General features: G+C 40.6%; 2 protein-coding genes across 2 annotated transcripts in view; both read right to left on the reverse strand.

The window, feature by feature from the left end:
* Positions 1–867: 867 nt before the first annotated feature.
* On the reverse strand, positions 868–10,531 carry ice1 (KIAA0947-like (H. sapiens)). The gene is made up of 20 exons (XM_079343754.1): positions 10,284–10,531; positions 9,991–10,049; positions 9,723–9,834; positions 9,566–9,642; positions 9,445–9,482; positions 9,227–9,300; positions 9,036–9,112; positions 8,802–8,839; positions 8,605–8,687; positions 8,472–8,508; positions 8,312–8,368; positions 7,651–7,734; positions 7,159–7,517; positions 4,759–6,852; positions 3,950–4,118; positions 3,097–3,257; positions 2,599–2,789; positions 2,393–2,493; positions 2,189–2,287; positions 868–1,569 (listed from the first exon to the last, which is right to left on the reverse strand). Exons 1-20 carry the CDS (start codon positions 10,371–10,373, stop codon positions 1,388–1,390), a joined length of 4,182 nt encoding a protein of 1,393 aa, XP_079199880.1. The 5' UTR covers positions 10,374–10,531; the 3' UTR covers positions 868–1,387.
* A 3,185-nt stretch (positions 10,532–13,716) lies between these two features.
* adamts16 (ADAM metallopeptidase with thrombospondin type 1 motif, 16) overlaps positions 13,717–23,336 on the reverse strand; it is a 47,625-nt gene continuing 38,005 nt past the window's right edge. Inside the window, exons 19-24 of the mRNA XM_079343755.1 lie at positions 17,790–17,994; positions 16,186–16,380; positions 16,000–16,056; positions 15,557–15,772; positions 15,256–15,403; positions 13,717–15,139 (exon numbers count right to left, since the gene is read on the reverse strand). Coding sequence (XP_079199881.1) covers positions 15,024–15,139; positions 15,256–15,403; positions 15,557–15,772; positions 16,000–16,056; positions 16,186–16,380; positions 17,790–17,994 — 937 coding nt within the window. The 3' untranslated portion in view covers positions 13,717–15,023. The remainder of the gene's footprint in view (positions 15,140–15,255; positions 15,404–15,556; positions 15,773–15,999; positions 16,057–16,185; positions 16,381–17,789; positions 17,995–23,336) is intronic.

Here is a 23,336-nt window from a genome sequence, read left to right on the forward strand (position 1 = left end):
ATCTGACACATCAAAAGGAAAAAAAAAACCTTCTAATTTTCAATTTAGGTAGACCTTTATTTTGAAGGTCGCTCCTGGAACTGAGACCTTTGTGTGTTTCGACCATAGACTTTTCGACACTTTACAAACTCCAAACCGGTCATTGCAAAACGTTTGTAGTAATTTGGATGGATCAATACTATATATGAACTCTGTGCTGCATCTTTGTTTTATACTTGATGTTTTGACTTAAAATACAGTCTAACCTTCTATAAAATGACGAAAGACGCACAGTTCGTTTTATTCCGTATTTCACCCCTGGACCTTTTCAGGACTTTGTAATATAACGTTGCAGCAGTTTTGATAATGCATTAAAATAGAGGTGCAAACTCGACACTTTTATGCGAAAATCAACGTCATTATGACTCATGGTGGGAGATTTTTTTCAGGAAAGAAAACAACAGTTCCCACGGTCATGGCTTTTTAATGAACATTTTGGACACTTTTTGTGAAAATTTTTCAACCTGCGGTCGTTTTTTAATAAACATTTGGTCTTATTTTTCGTGAAAATTTTCGACAGGTCCACGGTCATTTTTTTTTTTTTATGAAAACTTTTAACAGGTACGCGGTTATTATTTTTTCAGATCAGACTTGGTACACCTGGGGATCCTTTTTATTTTCTCTTCATGGGGGATTCTGAGCATTAGAAATGCAGGAAAATTAAACATTAACCCCAAAAAGTGCATAATATCTGACCTTTAAAGGTGATATTTAAAAAAAAAAAAAAAAAACCTTCCCTGGGAGGGCATGCCCCTGGAGCCCCTAGGGATTTGGATCCATGTCACTTTAGTAATCCCTGATGAGTTTGCACCCCTGAGACATACATAGTCAATATATAGAACATTTAATTTGAAATATTTAACATATAAACTACAAAACATGTGTACTGTAACAATCATGTATTTCACTTTCAACAATAAACAATCCTGAAAGAAAAACTAAACATAACGGAGCCACAGTTGACCACAAAAGGTATCTACATTTTTTACAATATTTTACAAGATAACCTGAGTACATAAAAGAGGCAGCTGATTTATTACAATGTGTGGACCAGTTAAAAACCACATTGAATTTCTCAAACAATACATTGAAGAAATATTGATCCAGAAAACAGAGTACATCAAAAGAACAAGTTCATGTCTGAAAGTGTCCTCGATGCTTTCTTTCAGTTAAAAATACACAAACTAAACTTTGAAGCACCCAAAGACAGACACAACACAAAACCAGTTTGCAACTCTTCGTTTTCCTCCATGCTAAATTAAGCATAGTCTACAAGTGAAATATGGGATTTTTGGTTTTTAAAATGCAGGTTCAGACTGACATGCAAATCCACATGGTTTTGTTTCTCTCAACTTTGGATCTGTCTACAGACTGAGGCTAACTGGTTGATGCAGCTCATAACAGCTGGAGGGACGCCACGAGACGTTTCTCCTCTCCACTCTGCAAGAGCTTCCATGGCTTGTTTGGGATTGATGGGCGACAGGTCGTAGATGCAGTAGATGGCTGCTAACTGGACCTCCCATGGCACACCTGGGGAGAGAAAACAGGGCCACTATTGAATCCTTAACACAAATACATGTTTATTCAGCATATATTTTTAAAACGAATATATGCAAAGAGCTGGGAAACTTTGATTCGATTTTGATTATTCGGGACACGATTCAATGCAGAATCTATTTTCCATTCAAAACGATCTTTGATTCATGGACTCAAAGTCTGTTTTTGAAGTACACAAGTCATCTCCAGTCATCTGTGAGACTGGCTGAATTTCTTGCTGATCAATTTGACATTCTACTGAGTTAAAGAGCTCTCCATAGCACTGAATGATTAGCACAAAAAAACAAAACTTTTGGAAGTTATGAATTAAATTCAGATTCAGAAGATACAAATCTTGATTTTAACATAAATGGATTTTTCCCGCCACCTCTATGTAAACATGCATATATATCTTAATATTCTGAGCTAAGATGTTGGAATCAGCTGAAATAAATAAAAATAGGTCAGTGTTTTTTTTTATTTTTTAAATATGATTCATGAAAGGCAGGTGTGGGAGAAATTGGCAGCACTCTTGACACACAGTAGCAGTTCTGCATCAAATAAAGCTTAGCTGAATCATTCTCTATTGACCTAGGTTTCTTCTACTTCCTACCTTCACGGTGTCCATGTCTTCCAAATGTGTTGATGATATTGGCCACCGTTGTAACAGAAGAAACATTCCTCTCTCTGATTCCCAGCTGACTGAGGCGCCCTGTTAAAAAAAAACACAACAGATTGAAATACAACTCGCTAAATTACAGAAATACTTGAGATTGGAGAACGCACAGTTAAATACAAAATAAACCCAACAACTGACCTATGAGTCGAAGTACAGTGACAACGGTCACATCAGAGACAGGTACTTGTTGATCTCTGGGCTGAGTCACCCAAGTGTTCATTAGTGGCCACAGCTCCTTGCTGTCAAAACAAAACGAACAGATTGCAGAGAGTGTTTGCTTCACAATGGATCAGTCTTTTATTGAATTGTATCTCGTCTGGAACTGGACTAACGTACAAACATACCCTAATATGTTTTTATAGGTCCAATTCCACTTCTTGTGTGTGCAAAGGAGGTGCAGGGTGAAGATTTGCTCCCATGTCTCAGTCCGCAGGTCTATACCGAGTCGACTGTGTTCAGTGAAAGACAGGCTCGACCCTGAACGAATATCAGAGAGCGTCCTGGAGATCAGCTCGTCAATATGACACGGAGGACTCTGCAATCAAAGAGATTTAGTTTTACAAGGCTCATTGGATTGGTTAAAAGAAGGCCAGAGATGGTGAAGTCAAGAAAGACAAGAGGATGAGATCACAACAACGATCACACCTAAAAAAATATCAAGAGTTCAAAACAAACTTCGTATTGAGCAGAAATGGACTTCAGGGTGTAATTCAAACGACACTTTTAATTTATTTAAATTTATCAGTCAATTAAAAACACAAACTGAAAACAAGGGGGACTATTGTATTGAGTGAAGTATGTGCAACACTACAAACGTAGAACAAATGCTCTGAAGTATTTACCTTCTCCCAACCGAGGAATGCTGAAAGGCAGCCGAGGAGGTTTTCTTGTGCTTTCAGTTTGGTGACCGCCTGTATTGCCTGGCACAGAGAACTGCTGTGTGACAGAACGGTGGGCCATGTAGTCACCATGAACAAAATCAGTGTAGCAGCATCTGGAAAATCTGCAGTAAGGAAGACACAATAAGAAGAAAAAAAATCACATTGGTGCCTGTGTCCACCTAGTGGTTTTTTCTGAGCGCTAGTTTCTTTTTTCAATTTTTTCGAATGAGTGGCGAGCGTTGGCAGCAGAAATTTGACGCCTGGAGAAAAAAAAAAAATAACAGCCAGCATCTTTTCTTTAAAGTGCTCTGCCTTTTTTCGTGCAGCCGCTCAGAGCGACCAAGTTGAAAATCGTTCAACTTTTTCAGAACGGCGCTGTTACGTCACCGGTGCTCTTGTCCAAACGCTCTGAATTTTTGCTCCCAACGGATCGTGTCTTGTACCCAAATGTCTGTGTCTGATGGGGGGGGGAAAAAATCTCAAATATAAAACTTGCAAAAAGTAGTGGAGCAGTGTTGGTCATGCAGCAGCTGTTGTCATAGAGACAGGATGTCTCTTTTCTTTCGCTTCATGCAAACACTTTTTTTCTCAGAAAAAACGCCAGGTGGAAACAAGGCCAAGGGTAACAAAAAATGTCTGTTAATTAAATTTGACAAAAACACTAAAAACTACTTTCAATAAAAAAATAATGGCTCTGAATGAACTTCTACATGCTTCCAGTTGCTATGGTAAACCGTTGATTTGTACACAAAAACAGGAAATACCTGTAATCAAGTGTGTTCTTAAATCTTAAAAAAAAAAAAAAAAGGTTTACCTTCTGCGAGAATGCTGTAGGCCAGGATGTGAGACTTCTCCCAGTCCCTCTTTTGTCGACAGATCCCTGTGTGGACTCTGCAAAGGGCCTGCATGTAGTTTGTGCTCAGATCTCTTTTCTCAGATTTCAGTTTGTTCAGGATGGCCACAATCACGTCGTCTGCCTCAATCTGAAGAGAAAGAGTCATACGAGTTCCTTCACAAGGAGTTTGGAAAAACAACAAGCTTCTTCCTTACATCCCATTGCAACATAGATAACAGTACTGCTATAGAGCTCTAGTTTTTTTAACAATAGCAGAAAAAAAGATGGATATTTACTTTGCAGGAACAAAAAAACTTACTGGGATAGAGCTACTTGATATTTTAGAAACAAACTTTGTCGTAATTTGTTGTATACAGAGGGTGGGGGGGGGGGGGACAGCGGGTGTGTATTGTAACTAATGTCTTGTGTCCTGCTTGTCTTGTATACTGCTACTGGATGCCTTGAATTTCCCTCGGGATCAATAAAGTATCTATCTATCTATCTATCTATCTATCTATCTATCTATCTATCTATGTACAGCTGTAGAGACCTTTATGGCTCCTTGACTAAACGATACAGAATGTATGTGACAGACAGTTTTCTTCCATTATGAATACAAGCTGAACTTCACTTCTCTTTTGTATACCAATAATGTAATCAGGGAATTTGTTGGCAGGTGCTCAAATCTTTAGTCGAGTTCCTACAAAAACAACAGGGCATGCTTATTTCACAACATGTAAGCCATTTGATTAAAGGCAGGGTTGGTCATTTTCTCCAGGCGGACTCACCAAGCAGCTTTGGCAGATCTCAGCGATCACCTCCTTCTCCTCTTCTCTTAGGACAGGCTTCTTGGGCAGATTGCCCACGTACAGGTGGCTCTTGATCACAGGCAGCAGATCAAAACACTTTGCTTCTATTTTCCTTAAATAAGCATCTATTAGATCGGAGCCTGTAAGCGCTCCACTTTCCATGGATGGAGAAGTGGCCTCGTTTTGGAGCTGTCTGAGCCTCAGGGTCTGCGGTGAGTCGGTCTCTTCTCCACTGTTTGAGGAAGCAGAAAGAACCTGCTGTTGACTGACAGTAGGAGAGCAGTTATCCAACCTGAGACATTTTCTGTGTTTGGGTCGAGGCGAAACGTCGGCCTGTCGCTTTTCTCCTTTCGCCTCAGTCTTGGTGAAGGCTGTTGAGGTGGAGTTTATAGTTTTAAAGCCCGACATCTGACTCACAGTAGTCGACGGTGATGTTCCACTGTCCGATGAGCACATGCTGAGGCCGACGTTTCCTCTGAGGATGCTCAGAGTGCGGGCGTGGGCGGAGAGATCTGGGTACATGGTGTCAAGGATCCTCATCGAGTTTTCCTGAGATGGACTGGAGGAAGATGCCATGGAAGAATTCCCCGCTGTCCTGGGCAGGCGACCTGGTACGGGTACAGCATGCTTTGGAGTGGCAGATCCAAACTGAAGGGGCGACGAGGGGACACCGTTTGAACGTACCGGACTGTTCAGAGATGAGGAACTCTGCTGCCGACTGTTGGGTGTCAACTGGTTCTGGACTGGAGTGGTAGGTGAAGCCAATCTATCCATGGGCGAGGGGAACATAAGTTTCCCAATGGCCTGCCTTGGATTAATGGATTTCCCTGCCTTTGGAGGAGTGCTAAGAGGGGTCAACACAGGAGGAAGAGGAGGCCCCATTTCAGTGAGAAGGTGGCCTAAGAATTCAGGTGCTTGAGCGGCAGTTGAACCCATCACTGGACAAGGCTGTTTCTCCGACTCCGAACATTCAATTTGTCCTTTTGCATTTTGTTTTAATGAGCTAGTCGGACTAACAGTGCCCAATTTACATTCACCCACTTTATGGATACTTGCATCAACGTTGTCCTCGGGCGACTCTTTGGCATTAGCGTTTTTAGTAGCACTTACGTTGTCATTACTGGGCACACGCTGTGGAGCTTTCTTGTTCATTGACACACGTTCAATGTTCACACCTACATCCAAGTGTTCTGGGGTTTGGCACGTTTCCAAGGCTTGTAATTTGACGGTGGGGAACAAACATGAAGGACTCAATGCCCTGCACATAGAATGAGAGTTTTCTTTCAAAGATTCACAGTTCACAGTCTCTTGGTGGCCAGAAAGGGAGAGTCCATGATCTGCTAGTTTAGTCTCTATGTTCGCCACCTTTTTTGAAGGATTTGCTTGCCCAGATTTCCCATCCTGATCCCACTTGTCATTCTCAGTCACCGGCAGTGAAGACTCGCAATGAGACTCTGTATTTCCATTGGCCGTTACATCGACGTCCTCTACCTGCACTTCAGTCCCATCTTCCTCTGCCGGTAGTTTTATTGATGCATCATGTTCAAGCTTCTCCTCGGCATGTTTACAGGAGACAATGCCACTGCTTGACGAACACAGCTCCCCAACGTCTGCATCTTCGTGTAGACGCTCTGCAGTCTCTCCTCGTTCCTCAGGTATTACGGCAGGATCTCGTTTTCTGGGCGACTCTCCACCATCTGAAGTCTTTGACGGATCATGCTTCGCACTGTTGGAACCTCTGTCGTCGGGATTTTCACCGCAGGATGACTTTTGACTTTCAGGAGGCATACCCTCAACACTAAGCGTTGCATCAGGTGTGGAAGAAACACGCGACTCCTGCTCAGGCTGCATGGCTTTTTTAAGCTGCACTTCTTCATTATCTGCGCTTCTCATGTCCTCTACTTCAGTGTCGACATTTGGACGCTTCAGTTCCAAGTCTTTAGAGAAATTGTCATTGGACATTTGTTCTGCTTCCTGCGGCATGGCCACTGGAAAGTCCACACTGTTCTCTGTCGTTACAAGAGAAGGTGTTGGCGACAGGCTTGAGACTGATGTCGTGATGAGAGAGGACTTCTGTTGTTGAAGATGAACAGGGGTAAGAGAATGACAGGATGAAACAAAAGAAAGAGAAACAGATTGATCAGAAAACAAGAAACATACAAGTGCTAAGAAAACCCAACATGCCAGGTGCCTTGTGGGTACAAACTTGTGCCAGACTACATTTCCAAGACATCTTTCCCATGTATAATCAGAAGCATGTTTAAACTCTGTACACAAAAATCTCATTTTTTGTGTCTAAATGATCATAATGTCATTCCGATAATTTACAAATACAATCAAATAAAGCTAAGACATGATCAGATCAATTTGAATCCTTACTGAATCTGGCAGTGGTGAGATGCAGGGAAGCATAGGCTGGAAGAACGACAGTATGTCCTCCACAGATACTGCGAAGCTGCTCACGTCCGGAGACTCAGGTTTGTGCTGCTCCTCTGACAATCGCTTGCGCTTTTTGGGCGCGTCTGTTTTCTCCTTGGACTGTGTTAACTGCAGACATGCTGGACGCTTGACAGCGTTTTGACGTAACGGAGAACGTCTGAGCTGTGTGAAAGGGGCATTTGTCGGAACAGAGTGACAGTGGGCGTCTCTGATCTTGTGAGGAGACGGGGACGTGTTTTTTAAATGACACTGACGACTGTTTTTTGGAGAGGAGGGTAAAACTTCTTTGGAACATGGCTCTGAAAAAAAAATAAACAAAGAGTAAACCGCAGACATTCAAAAACCTGGAATATTGAAAAAAGAGAAATCCACAGACAACTGAATAACCAGAAGTGTCATGATTCAAAAGCTAGAATACGAGTGAGGACTTACCAGGAAAGTGCAACATGTTTGTAGTGTTTTCCTGCTGAGGTTCTACACAGGCCCACACACTCTCTAACAGCATCCGGATCTTTTCTACAAAACAAAACAATTCCATTTAAACAATTCTGAAGAAAGGCCCTCGTGTCCACCGAGTTTATTCAATGAAGAAAGAGCATTTTCAGAAGCAGTCGGTCGTTCAGAGATAAGGCGCAGCGCCCACAGTGCTTTGAGTTAAAAATATTTAACTTTTTAGAAAGGCGCAATTGACATCACTTTATAAAACACATGATATTCCTCGTATTTTAATCAGTTACAGATCAAACCCTGTACCCACAGCGTCTTTGCTCTGTGTCCAAAACATCCTGTTCGATACTATTTGGGAACAATCTTAAAATATTAACGCAACAGAGCAGAGTTGGTGGTAAAGCGAGTGCTAAGTGTTGTCATACAGGCAACAGGCATGTGCAGCTCTTTCACTTGAACTTCTCAGAGCACAGGTGCTTTTATCAGAGTTCTCCACAACGCACAGTCAGTGCTTTTCTGCCCCAACACGAGGCCAGAGTGAACACAGAGCACTAAATAACAGGAAACTATCGTCTGGATAAGTGAGAATCTATTTCTTTTGTTTTTGTTTTAAATAAATAAAATATATGTGAAGCAACCTACATACCTGTGTTAACGTTTGGCTCCTCAGGTAAACTCGCTTGACTTGAGGTGCTCCTAAAGTCTTGTGAGTAAAGAGAAAGGAAACATGATTCAGATTTTTAAGGTCAGAGTCTGAAAGTTATCCGTCTTAAAGTTTCCGTTATATGAAGCTGCTCCTTATTTACCTTTTGTCCTCTCTCTTTCCAGTTTGATCAGCCTGGCCTGTTAATCAATTCAAATGAAAACACCAAGAAAGGTCATTCAAACAGAACCAAAGATTTTACTGACAATGTGCTGCTCATAAAGTTCATACAGTACCTGGAGGTCATGGATATTTCTTTCCAACAGGATCTTCTCTTTAGTCAGTTGGGATATTTGTTGGTTTTGTTTGCAAATTAAGTCTGACATAAAGAAAAATAGGGATGACATAAATCTCCACCATCAGAAAAATTTAAGATACACGTATCAACAATGCAGAACTTTTAACTGTTTGAAATACGATAGTCGATACCAACCTTCAAACTGCTGAACTTTATTTTCAAGGTTTTTCTTTCTGTTGATGAGAAAACATGAAACATTAGAACCTATTACTTTACCACAATTCTCCGGAAGATTATCAACGAACCAAATATAAGGTTGCACCTATAATATAACTGTCATCAAACAAACAGATAGACCCTGGCAGGAAAAGACTGTCCTTCATTCATAATTAAATACACAACACCTCCACAGCAGGCTTTACTTCTTACATGCTCGTTGTCTTGGCGTTCTCCTCCATCAATGTTTCGAGTTGTCTTTCCTGTGCTTGAGACTTCATCAAAGATGCCTGGAGAAGTTAAACAAAGTAAATGTTATCTTTTGAGTACAGTAGTCCACTAACTGTCAGCCATGTTAGGAAGAGTCAACGACTTATGCGTATTTGGAGAAACGATTGGCTTACCTGTGCCTTCAGCAAATCATTTTCCACAAAAGCCTTTTCCCTCTTCAGCTGTGCTCTTTCAAGTGACTGTGTTTCTGTTCGTTCAAAGAGTTTTAAAGGACAAGTTTTTGTAAAAAGAAAAAGGGTGCATTTTGTGTGTTTTAAACAAATGATTTATACTAATTATGCAACTCTACATTGTTAAGTCTGGTAAGTAAGGACATCTCAATGGAAATTACCGTTCACTTCATGTAGCTGGTCTTGAAGCTTCTTATTCCTTCGCGGGTTCAATAAGAAATTTCATTAATTTACCAAAATGATTTTACAATTAAAAACAATGAAATACGAATTATGTCTTACTCTTCCATTGTTCTGCTGTTTTCCTGCTTCAATGTCTCCATCTCTTCAGACATCTGCCCGTAGGCCTGAAGAGCACCCTTCGCATATAAACACAGCACGAGTTAAAATAGACACACAGCAAAAAAACAACACAAAGAGTCACAGAGAAAGGGCATACCTTCTTTTCCTCCAGCTGTGCTTGCAAGGATTCATAATCCAACGTCTTTTTCTCCAGAGAAAATAATTTGATCTTCAGCTCTTCCAGCTGTTGTTGAAGCCGGATTGTGTCACTGCGTTAAAAGTCAATAAAAAGTCAAACACGGGTACATGCAGTATGAATAACTATTCTAAAAGCCGACGTTTCAGTCTCACTACAACAGTATAGCTTTTGCAAGATAAGTGATGCGACATGTCACCATGGTTACAGATTGTCCTTCAACACTCACTCTGAAACGGCGATCCTCTGTTTCAGCGCCAGAAAAGACGACACATACTCGTTCAGACTCTGTTACGAGACACGAAAAAGAAACAACAAAAACAAAGATACATCACATTCAATATTATAAACAACATCTGCTTCAGCTGATCACATAAAAACACTGGACTTTTAAAAACAAAAGTCACAAACTGTTTAATCCAGTCCAAAAAGTTGACATGCTGGATAAAATATACTGTGTTGTTTATTTGAACATATTACAGTCTGATATGGTGTTTTATTTGAACATTATTAAAGACTGACCTGGTGCAGAAGAGCGCAGTTTTGACAGTTTCCGATCGTCGCTTCCGCGGCGATTGGCAGCGCTTTGGCCTGACTTTCCCCCGGCATCATGGTCAGGTCCACAAATCGTAACAAGATGTAGTTTTATTACTTAAAACAAAAACCAAAACAGGTTAAATCGTGAAACAAAAATTCCAGGGAAGTTCAAAACAACTTCACATTTTTCGCTTCTCCCACGTTGACGAAGGACCCAGACAGGACCCCACCGGGGTGTTCAAATGCCGGTTATGGTAAAATGTAATACAAAATACATCTACGTGGTAAGCACACTTACATTTAGACAAGTAGACACTTGGAAATAAGGCGGCTGTTTTCAATGAGTTATTTTTTTCAATATATTTTTTGGAGGACGAGAAATAATGTTCTCATTCAAAGATTTTTCTTCAGGCAGTGTACTCTTTCTTATGGGGGCGTTAACATAGACATAACGTGAGGCGCTTCAATCTTCAACGATTGTTTACGGCCTATAATTACGACCACTAGATACTCAACTTTAGCCTTCAATTCAGTTACACTGTAAACTGAATTTTATCCTGTACACGTGACAAAGCCGCAAACATATAGCATATCATGAGTCATTTAATAAACAGTAATAAATCTGTCAAGAATGACAGCTATAATTGATAAACATTTTTAGATTTGCAGATATGATCCCTGGTGGTCTAGTGGTTAGGATTCGGCGCTCTCACCGCCGCGGCCCGGGTTCGATTCCCGGTCAGGGAACTATCTTTTGATGCTCGTCCGAAGTTTATACCGCATGTAACTTGGGATTTGCGCTTTAAAAAAGCCTGGCACGCGATTCTCGAAAGAAAAGGCAGAAGTAGTAAGACACTAAGGTGATGGGCTCTCTTTGCAGTGGAAGTAGAAGTATTAGTGTTTTATTTCTGGAAATATCAGCAGAGGGTGCTGTTGTACAGAAAAAAAAAATCATTTTGCCCTCTCCCTCTCTCTCTCCCTATCTCTCTCTCTCTCTCTCTCTCTCTCTCTCTCTCTCTCTCTCTCTCTCTCACAGACACACACGCACCAACATGCTGCTATCCTTCCCTTTGTTTTATTATGTGAATTTCCAATTCAATGAATAACAAACAAACTAAACAAACCGGCAATAAACAGAATTCTTCAAAAGTTAAACATTTAAAATAACAGTCTTTAAATAACAATAAATAAATCTGAACCTCTGATGAGTTATATTGGAGTTGCATAATCATGGCCTGGCCACAGTTCTTCTGCTGCTTTCCAACAGCTTGAGAGGAAGTCACAAAAGGTGCTGCAGCTTGCTGTATAGGTGCATCCTGATGGAAAGATAATAACTCTGTGACTTCAAATGAACTGTCTGAGTGTAGCCTCCAGGCTTAAGAGCCAACACTTTTGAAGAACAGATTCAATCAGAGATAGCCGAGTTTTCTCGTGGAAACAGGGAGTGTTGGGCATGCTTTCTCACTTCCTGTCTCTCTCTGACGGATCATCTCTTCTGTTACCTGACGTGGCTTAGGTAACACTTTAGAAGGTACCAGATTTGTCTCGATCACTTTTGTCATCTACAGAACGTCTTCGTCTGATCACTATCTTTGTACAAACAAAAGGGCTTCATCCTCCTAATCCCCTTCTTCTTGTGTGGTTGGATTTTCTCTACTTTTTCTTTGTCAGTCTACTGAGCGGGGATTTTTCTGACAAAACAAAACAAAACAAAACATTTCAATCAGTTACCTTTCATAGCCAACTGATTTTTTTTCCTTCATATTAAAGTTTAAAGAAAGCATTATACCATGTCACAGTGCTCACACATATTCATATTCAGTTAATTTTTATGTTAAACCAACAAGTTTAAAAGATTTAAATCTCATCTGTTCTCTATATTATCGATATTTGACTTAACATGGGTTACACTTGAAGGGGTAGAGAAATGTGTGTGTTTGCTGTCCTACATACTGTACAGCGGCTACACACTGTAACACAGTGCCCACAGCTGACCAACAATAAATCAACTCCAGAGCGGTGGATGACATTGAGGAAAAGCCCTTTCTCTCTCTATATATATAAATACACACCTCTCTCTTTCTCAGAGCATTTTTCTATGACAGCACCGGCCTCACTCCTTCCCCCTTTCTTTCTACTCTTTTTCTTTTCCTTCTCCTCTCCTCCCTCTGACTCTCTGTAGGCCTGAAGGCTGTGCCTCTGGGATTATGACAATGGGGATCTTGTTTGGGGCATCTGTGTCTCCTTGACTTGTTGAGAAACGACTAAAGAGTAAATCCCAGACACAGTATGTCATAGGTGTTGAAATGGCTAATACCATATTGGCATTACAGTTAGCCAAGTCACTGGCTTATGTGTTGCTCTATATTGCATACTGAAGACTAGAGCTTTGTTCTGGGCTACATGGTTATTTCCAGTGATGTGTTGTTCGAAAACGTGTCAGCTCGAGGATCTCTTCGGCGTGAACGATAGAAGCCGGCTCCTGTTTGAGAGGTGGGGTTTTTTTTCTGTGATTATTTAACACACAACAGGATGATCTTCTCGCCACAGGCACATCATGCACTAAGTGAACGCTGTGTCAGTGTGTGTGCTGTGCAGCCAATTAAATGTGATGTCAGTAAAGCTTCAGGAGGGGTGAGGTGGGAGTGTTCAGAGTAAGAGATGAGAGGAGCCAATGTGCGAACAGCAGGTGAGGACTGTCACAAGGTTTTAGATTCAGGACTTGTCTGTCTTTACTTGGGACCTGACTTATGACTTTGTCCCAGTTCTGCTTACAGAACATTCATTTTACAAGCACATTTTTATATGACCATCACATTAGACTATTTGCACTGTGCTTAGTGTTTGAGTGAAACCATCCTTTTCAGAGATCAGCATAAATATCAAGTTCAATACACATAAGGACCAGTGCTGATTGGAACAAAATTCATGTCTGATACCAAAGATCACATACAAATGGGTTACTGTGGGAATGTTACAGTCAAGTGTATTACAATAAACAAAGTAAAATACATGCACACATATCAATCATAGATCAAAACATTTGGACGCTTTAAAAGGGAGCCAAATGTCCTGGATCAATCAAAAGAGCCAGAATTCCCATCATTACTAATTTCCTAAACAAACAGTCCTTTTGTTCTCTTTGTTTGTCATATTATGGTATACGAACTTAACTGGTGACTGCAGGTTAAAATATTCTAAACTAGCTAGTAGCAGGGCCTGACCTACTACTAGCTAGCTTGTTTTTTTATTATTCCACTATGTTGATAACTTATCTGGGTTTTTTTATAATTAGTTTTAAATTGTCAAACTAATCGGGTTCACACTCACTCAAGAACTCAGCTAAAAGAATGAATTCAGGACACGACACAGCTGAGATGCTGACATGACACAGTTTATTGTTTTTCATTTACACAGTACAAATCGTATTGGAGTAGCATTAAGCCATCATCTTTCACTGCTTCGAAACTCTCACCAATAAATACTGTATTATGTTTGTGCCATGTCAATGCTTTAACATGACGAGTGTCATAAAGAAGGAAAATGAAACCTGAAGATGGAGCGGTGACTAGTCAGACGTCATGCTCATACTTTAGTTATTGGTAAAGATGTTTTAGATAAAAGCACATTATTACTATAATATTGCTAAATTGTTCTTTTGATATCACATGGTTTTCTTACCTAGAAATAAAAGAAATGTTTTAAATGAAAAAGGGTGTATTTTGTCAGCATGAAATCCTAAGAAAAAAGTACAAAATATAAAGGTAATGAGCTTAGGGTAGCATATTAAAAGGACACAGCTATGCTGCTTAATAATACAGTCTTTCAGCAATGCTGCATTGTAAAGCCAATAAATAAAATACTGTACACTGGTCACACAATGCATTTCTTCTTTCCTGAAACTTGTGATTTCACATTGTCGATGTGACACAAGACGACGTAGCACCACTGAGTATGAAAGTCGGCTCTCTCCTTCGCCACATTTTGTTTTTTTGTGTTTTTTTTCTTCTCTTTTACAAAACACAGCCAAGCTTCCTGTTATTGTCCAGCTATCAAAGAAGCCCACTTTGATTATTCCAGGTCTGTTTTTCATCAAGATGTTTTACTGTTTTACTTTTTATTGCCTTATTCACTCCTTTGAAATCCCTTTTAATTATCAAACTTCAGATTCCTAATTGATTAGAATTTGCAGTGCAGAACATGGCGTATTAAGTGTTGTAGCTTGGCAATGCCAGAGACATCGTTAAGAATTTTTTTGTTCTCTTGGCCTGCCATCTGTAGCCTTTGGTTGAATGGAAGAAGTTTAGTATCATGGGTACAGATATATTTCATTGCAAACAGTATATAAACAAACTGGGGGTTTTCAGGTTTTCCATTTCTCTTGGAAATGTCAGACCTCTTCGCTTTAATCAAGATCCCCATTATACCCGTTCTTCCTCATATGTCTCTCCTGTAATTGGACTGTCCTGATCACATTCTTTTGTAGTGCTGTCAGCATCATGTTCTTGTATCCAGATGTCCGGCATCGCATGGAGAAGAAAGGGTACTGCAACTTTCTTTTTTTTTTTTTTTCTTTTTTTTTAGCACTTCCATAGAAATGTCATTTGTTTTTCGCCACACGCTTAAAGCAAAAATACTGTCTTTTCAAGCCCGGGCTTCAAACAATGTCTTACATCTATCTAACTGCCTCTCTGTTTGTGTCACAGACAGACTCAACCTGTGAGTTTACAGGTTTGAATTGGAGCAGGATTGGCAGCACTGCTTGCCGTAGAACTTGTGGTTGCAGACGCCATGCTGAGGCACCAGGTAACACCAGTTAAAGTAATCCCGGCAGGCAACATCTGCAGAAAACAAGGGAGAAGGAACGACTTGAATTATAGACTTTAAATCATAAGAAGCTTAGTTGTAGTGTACAGAAACAATACGGTAGTCCTATATAGCATCAGAGCTAGAGTACCTTTCTTCTCAGGCTGTGGGCAGAAGTTGGTGTTGCAGGCCTGGGACATAGAGGGTTTAAAGTGGAGTGCGCAGCCTGGAGATGGCTTCCCTTGGACCAGACATTGGACCATCCTGGCCTGCACTCCTCCTCCACACGTCACTGTGCACTGTAGAGAACACATTTTTGATGATGAACCCCATGAACCTCTTAAATCACACATTCCCTTCCCATGCCACGTTTCCAAAAGTAGCAATAAACAAAGCAGAACTGACATGGAGTGGAAGTCAGTGTACAACGATCTTGCTCTGAGGCGATTTACCTGAGACCAAGGGGATGAGTGCCACTCTGGCTGAGATGGAGGTTGAGGGAGGGGTTGAGTTGGATAGGTGCGATGATGTGTGCTCCATCGGTGGATCGCTGGAGTTGTGCGGATGGGGCACTCAGGCAGAAAGCAGGACCGCTGGAGCTCCACTACGGGTTTGGGGACATGATGGCACTTCTTGGCAGTAAGCTCTCTGTATTTTCCTGCAGTGTCCTTTCGTAATATAAATCAAGAACACTTTTAGATGCCATTACAGGCTCAAAAACCTAAACACAGTCAATAAAACAACACATATCCACATCAAAAGGGTGGAGATTAAAGAAACAAACTTAAAGCAGTGAACTGTCGAATTAATGATTATATAAAGTTATGTATTTAATAACTATGAACTTACATGCAAGGTTATTTGAGTTAACGCTGACATACAGCATAATACACACCTTTTCTGCACACTTGATGAAGCGTGCCTGGTAACCACGACCACATGTAACTGAGCACTGGACGTTCAAAGAGGGAAGGAACATACAGGAAATTGAGAGAGAAAAGTCAGCTACGTCGCCCAAAGAAAATACATCCTACATTCATCAGGTGTTCTTTAGAAAACAACAACACGGAACTTGAATTACCTCTTGCCATGTGGAGACGAACCACTGGACTTTGCGTTGTTTCTGGCAGCGTTTGATGAAACAGGATTCTTGACTTGCAGGTTTCTGCAGGCCTGCACACACGCTGTCTGGCATTGTTTCTTTCTGGGTACCTGGGTTGGTGCTTGTACACAGCACTGTCCTCTTCTTCAGGCCGTTGCCACACTTACGAGAGCACTGTCAAAAAAAAAACCATTTCATGTTCTTTAATGCTTGAGCCTAATTTTTTCACTTCATGCCTGGTGAACATTTTTCAGTTCGATTACTTGTATACAAATATTTTCAGAGTTAGCTGGTCCGCCTTATTGCTTATGAAATGACTAAAGTTTACATGACTTCAGTGGAAAAAATAAAAAAAAAGTTCAATTATCTTAACTTGGCACAGGAAGCATTTCAGCATAACTACCATACTTTCAAATCCTCCACACAGTCATTGCTTGTGCTTTACTTCCTTAATAATTCATTTGAGGTATAGTCCAACAATTCCCTGAATATTCATTCTCACCCTGCGCAAAATCTCATGGCACAGCCTGAATCGAAAACCTTGAGACTTTCGCCCTACGGCCAAGAAACCAGAGCTGTGACGCACATCACCGTGCCTCGGACTCACAGAGAGGAAGTAAACTGGACACCCTTTGTGGCAGGTAGTTCAGGATATTTGGGGTGAAATGGCAGTTAAATAAGTTTAACAGTGCGACAAGTCACCAGGCACAATGTATGGGGATTGGACAGAGAACAGAACACAAGGTCTCATGGGTACATTCAGAGTTTAAAGCCGCTGAGATCAGAGTCATAAAATGTGGCGAAGCCATCAATGCTTGAGTTCACTGAACAACACTGTGTGAAGTTCTTTATGCTCAGTGCAAGTGTGTCTCTTTGAAGTGAATTACTACCAGTCCCTTCAGGGTCTCACACATTTTTTTTCTGTGATTGTGACAGATTAAAATGCTTCATTTAGTAGCAGCTAAAACTAAACTAAAAGCATGTTGGAGGCTTTACTGTATAATGCATTACACATCCACTGTGTGGACTTGGACATTCCTATAATACCATCTGTTGGCTGAGCATGCTCTCTGTGTTCTGATATCACTACCCGTTGATTTCTAAGTCAAGATAACACATCGAATGAGTAAAAACGGAATGAAACTGAAGTAAACAGCCACGGAAATTCCTCTCTCACTGTGTGCACATCGCAGTGATATCCATATGCCCCATGGAGAATCTTTCCATTACTATATTTAGTACATTGATACAGTTTTAGTTGATGCTGACACACATAGTTAACTATGTCTATGTTGGGAAGTTTGTTACTTTGGTCAAAGTAACTTTGATTGGCCTTAAAGACATTTGAAAGTGGACGGCTTATAATTGACAAAAGAAGACACTCAGTACTGTATTTTCTTCGGTGGGTTGGCTGTTCACTGTTTTAAAAGGTTGCACAGAATGCAACAGAACGTGTGTTGATAGTTGCAATTTACTGGAAGGACAGAAGTTGTCGAGCAATATGTCTTTGCTACCATCCCTCAGTGCAAGCACGATGAGAATTTTCCGGACAGCAGTGGCAGATCCATTTCACACATGCTCACCTGTGACCATGGCCCACTGGTCCAGACTGGGGGACAGCTGTGCATGTTGCAGGCTTGCCTCCTGGAAGGAACGGGCTGAGCACAGAGATAGTCAGCCAGGGCGTCTACGTTGCTTTGGCTGGTTCTCTGATCACACTGGACCTGACGTGTCTGCTCCCCTCCTCCACAGCTCCGGCTGCACACCCCCCACTCTCCGACAGACCAGCTGGGACAACACAACACAAGGCCGCTGAGTCAACATGCACAACTCCTCAATCACTTTTCAGACAGACCTGTGGGAATTCACAAATGACATGATCACCGTACAAAGATAACACTCGTAGTGGAGACCCTGTCTTGTACAGAGAGGGGAAGAAAACAATTACAATTACTTTGTTAGTTTCCAGCTCCCTTTACTTTACTTTTTGACAACGTCTAATGCTTAACACTTTAATTTAAACACTCGTCTCAACTTCCTATACTTGAATAATTAAAACACTGTTCTAAAATGTACTTTTGTCTAAGCATGTTTTTTATTATTATTATTATCAGTACCAAAACTTTTTAAAGAGAACCTCCTTGGCAGATTAATAGAAATGGTGTTAAAAATAAACAGATTGAATTATTAGCTTATATTGCTGACCAAAGGTATGTGGTTGTTCAGCCTCCATGGTGGTCATGGCTGCCTGGCATAGTAGAGTAAGTCAGGACAGCCATTGTACTTTTAAACTGCACCTTATATATCCCACACCATATCCTAACTTAGGCCTTCTTCTCCACTAACACTAAAAAAACAACATATATTCCATTCAATGATGTTATTATACGCGTACGGTAATGCTAGCATAAAACCATCTATCCACTATTTATACCTCCGCCTATTCAGGTACCCTGAACACACACTCTTTACCAGTCAGTCTCAGGGCTGGCATATAGGGACACGCTCACATTCCCAACAATGAAGTAAATTAACCTAACAAGCATGTCTTTGGACTGTGGGAGGAGACCGGCGTATCCGGAGAGAGAGAACGTGCAAACTCATCCAAAAAAAAAAGGGGGAAAAAAAGCGTCCCCTCCGATGGGGATATGAACCAGGAGCCTCCTTGCTTTGAGGAAATAATGATAACCACCTTACCAATCATGCAGCCAACATAATACTTTGGACCCAATGAAGATTGAAGACATATTTGGACACATTAAGCCTGCATAATTGGTTTCAAGAGGATCTCAGGATTTCTGCGCAAAATTGGTCGTAGCTTATATTATGAATTTGTTATGTAAGAACATTTAACACCTTGCTACATTATAATATCATACTGGCACACTTAATCAAATCTTATTTGGGCTCTTTTGCTCCAGCATGTCACATGTTGGATATCAGATTCCTCACAGAAGGGGAAATATAGCTTTTAATGTGCTTGATGGTGATGGTGACAGTGACATAGTCTGGCTTTAATTAAATGGCCAGCACTTGTACCACGAATGTATCTCTTTCATGACCTCTCTGGCTCCAATGTACTCATATGCAGATTAATACCCTATAAAGTTACAGCTCATCTTGTGATCTTTGCCTCTAGTTTTACAGTGAGTGTTATTGGAGGATGAGTAAGCGTCAGACTCTCTGCACAGAAGCACGACTCTCATCACGGTGTCGGATCACCGCTGCAGTCTAAATAATGCTGTTTGGATTCTCACCAAGGGCATTAAATGAACCTATGACCAGTGTTTATGGCTGGACCACTAAGTGTGTGTTTGTGTGTGTGTGTGTGTGTGTGTGTGTGTGTGTGTGTGTGTATGTGTGTGTGTGAGAGAGAGCTTTCACGTGTGTGTCAGTGTCTGGGTGTTTCTCTGCTTATATCCGTGTTCATCCACACACTGAGACAGCATGATATCATGCTCTAAATTAGAGTGGGCATCGAATACCTTTTTCCATGTTGTAATGTCTGTTTGGATTTACTTAGTGGTTGCACACGCAGCAAAATGGAAGACGTGCAGAGCCTCAGAATAGTATGATCTGCAGGGGTGTACTGATGCCCACCGTCTAGGCTTCCCTGAATGTTTTGGCGAGGCCAGAACATGTTTTGTCTTAGCTCTCGGTTTATGCATGCAGAGAGCCCACAAAGTGCAAGAAACTAATGCGTTGTCAAAAATGTGTCAGATGCTCAGTGAAATAAATGAACACATGTGCCAAGATAATAATGCAATATGTTTCAGTTTAGTTTAACAAAATGGTCTTAATGCAAGGCAGGCATTGGACAGACGTGCAACTGAAATCAGTTCTGGTTGAGTGAACCATGACGAGCAACTCTCATATACCAGGATACACAAATTAAGATGAAAAAATCTGAAAAACCAAACAGTTCAACATAACTGTAATTTCATTATATTTTATGAGCGTTAAAGATGAAATGTGAGATCTGGAAATGATCACAATTGGAGTGCAAAAGCATGGAAATGCAGCCTGAAAGTTTAGATTGCAACCAATTAGATAGATATATTACATATTATTAATTCTGTCAAAATGGTATGCTGTTATTTAAGAAATTTGTGGCTTTTGATATTTTTAATCAAATGCAATGTCTAGGTTTGTATATCTAAAGCTTGATGAGTCTTGAACCAAACCAGGAAGTCCACAACAGATGATAAAGATTTTGATAAAGTGATGGTCAGATATAGAATCATCTAGAAGTAAGATTTTAAAGACATGATAACACTTCCTGATAGCGTGGATTGAAGTGAGGTGCTATATAAGTGTGTGTGTTTATATATATATATATATATACATGTATATACTTGTATACATTTTCCTGAATAACGGACCCTTTAATACCAGGTTTGATTGTGCACACATACCTCAGCACACATGCACAGCTAAGGAGCCTCAGCTGTAGATAATGAAAGAGATAGGCCCTAGAGATGAGTGTAGACAGTTGTGAGATTACTTTACAGCCACTATTATCACTGCTTCCTCATCTCAGTGTAAACACACTAATCCATTAGTGAGTAAATGCTGATCGGGGCGGTGTGTGTGTGTGTGGATCTGCAAGTGCTGGAATTTCACACACGAGAGAAACAAAGTAGGAGAAAGATAAACAGGCAAAGTTAAAAGACATCAGAGTGGAGCATCAATATTTAAGATGAGATAACCAGGATGAAGCAGGAGAGAAGCTGTGTAAAGCGTATGTTGACTTGAGTATATTTATAAATGGCTATTAGATGATATACACAGCGAGACAGACAAACAAGCAGACAGAGAGAGTGTGTGTTTGTGGTAAAACCACAGCACGACAAATCCTCGCTGAGAGACGGGAAGGACTGCAACCTGAGCGTGACACAGTTTGAGTGACAGCTATCCTTGGCTGGCTGCTTGGTGATATCAGTTTGAAAGTGTTTGTGGTTGCGTGTGTTTGTATATACGTAGGACAGGGTAGGACTTGTCACCGAGAAAAAAAGAAAAAAGTGACATCAAAGTGTCCAGGCCACAGAGGTTATGTTTACAGCTAAAGGCACCCAGTAATGGACACTGCAGTGCAGGTCTTATGTCCAAGCCTGCTGTTCCCACCAGGGTGTGTTTGTGCGTGTGTTTGTGTGTGTGTGTGTGTGTGTGTGTGTGTGTGTGTGTGTGTTTGCGTGTGCATGTAGATGGTTGAGAGGTGGGACAGGACCAGGGTTACCTGGTGTTAACTTTTAGTTCTTTTGTGTGTCATCCTGCCCCATGTGTTGGTTTTGGTTTGGTCAGCAGATTTAAATATCCCCCTTAGTTCTCATTTTGGCAGGTCTGTTAGTTGAGTTCAATTATGTTATTTTGACCTCTTTTAACAAGTCCTCTGCTTATATACTCTGACAGGGTATATTTTTTGGGCTTTGTTAAACACAATTTTTGAATAAAGAAACATGGTTTGTTGAACGTTTAACCTGTGTTTGCTTACCTTGACTGCTTGGTCCAAGACAATGACAATGAACAGCAATCACTATTATCACTAGCACTATTACTTAAAACCTCTGAACTAACAAAGCTCTGGAAGACACAGCTTCCTATTTCTTATGACTCTATATATACTGTCTTCTGTCAGCACCATCATTACTTTATACCAGTGACAATGAAACAGCTCTAGCAATTATTCAGGATTTTCCAAGGACACCTTTTCCAAAATAACACAAACTGAGCAGGCACTGACGCTTCAGAGGAAAAAAAGTCCTCTCTCAAACAGCTGTTACGATAACACATGAGCTAAATGTCAACATAAGTGGGTCTCCATGATTCCAGATTACATAATATTAGTGGCCTGCATAATACAAAGAAAGAATTTCTGAAACCGCAGTTAATTTCAGCAATAGTTTGAAGAAGAAGAAAAAAAATCAAGATACTAGCTAACACGTAGCAGATAGAACAAAAGATTGGGGAAAGTAGACTAATTCTACAAAAGGGTGCATCGACTTTCCTGTTCAACGTTTTTTTTTTTCTTCGTAATTTTACATTTCGGGCTGCAGTTCCTTTGGTGGGGTGCAGAAGACAAACAGTCACTTAGAGGAGTCTTAATGAGGGGGTGAGAGAATTTGTATGGGAGTGGCTTTCAAAGTAATCAGACACCACCACTGATCCTCTCCATGCCTACATTGTCTTCTTCCTTGGATTGTGTAAACTTGTATGCATGTGTGGAATAGTCTTCTTGTTACTTACTTGTAAAATGTTTAAGAATTAACACCAAAGATGAGAACTTGAAGTCTGCTTTATCTGCGTTGAGGGTAAGGAGTAAGGTGAATTTAGGTCGGTGTTTTGCACAGTTTGGATTTGCTATCCACAATAAATGAAAGTCAAAGCAATGTCCTAGGACAGCTGTGCAAAATTGTGTTTGTCTGTGTATGTCCGTCTTCCAGACAGCAGCAGCATAGAGCTGAGCTTTTTGGAAGTTAATCATAATATTAGAAGATTTAATGTCCTAGTAGAAAAAGAGAAATAGGCCATATTGTTTTCTTCCCTGGCATTGACTTTTATTGGGGAGAAGTAACGACAGTTTGAAACATAGTTTAGGCTTGGCTTCAGCAGAACAAAACAGCTTTTGCATGCACAGGGAAAAGTCACATTTGGACGCACAACAGCAGAATTTATTCAGGACATCCACATGTGACACTGACCAATATGAGACCACTTCCTCAGTTGAGCTGCATTCTCCTCGTAAATCAACGTACAACTTGTCAGCAGCCTCCACTTCATTTGCAAGGACATGGCTGTAATTTCAGACCAACGCAAAGAGTGGACATAGGAATATACAGAATAGAGGCATGGAGGAATTTACACCTCGACAAGCAGCAGACAAAGGTCTGTAACTAAATTCTGATTCTATTTCTTTGACGAAAGGAATCTACTGTAACTGATCGACAGTTCCTCTAAGGAAACCCATGTTATAAACTATATCTCCAGAAAATAAACTTTTACCCATTTTTGGCCATTCTTGAATTTATTAGAGAGGTTAAGAACTTTCTTGTATGGATTTATTTGGATTGCAGCTGCGATCCCTAATCTCTGTGAAACATGCAAAAGATATGGCACGTCCATCTTTATGAAGA

This window comes from Symphodus melops, assembly GCF_947650265.1.
Source record: "Symphodus melops genome assembly, chromosome: 5".
Classification (NCBI taxonomy): domain Eukaryota; kingdom Metazoa; phylum Chordata; class Actinopteri; order Labriformes; family Labridae; genus Symphodus; species Symphodus melops.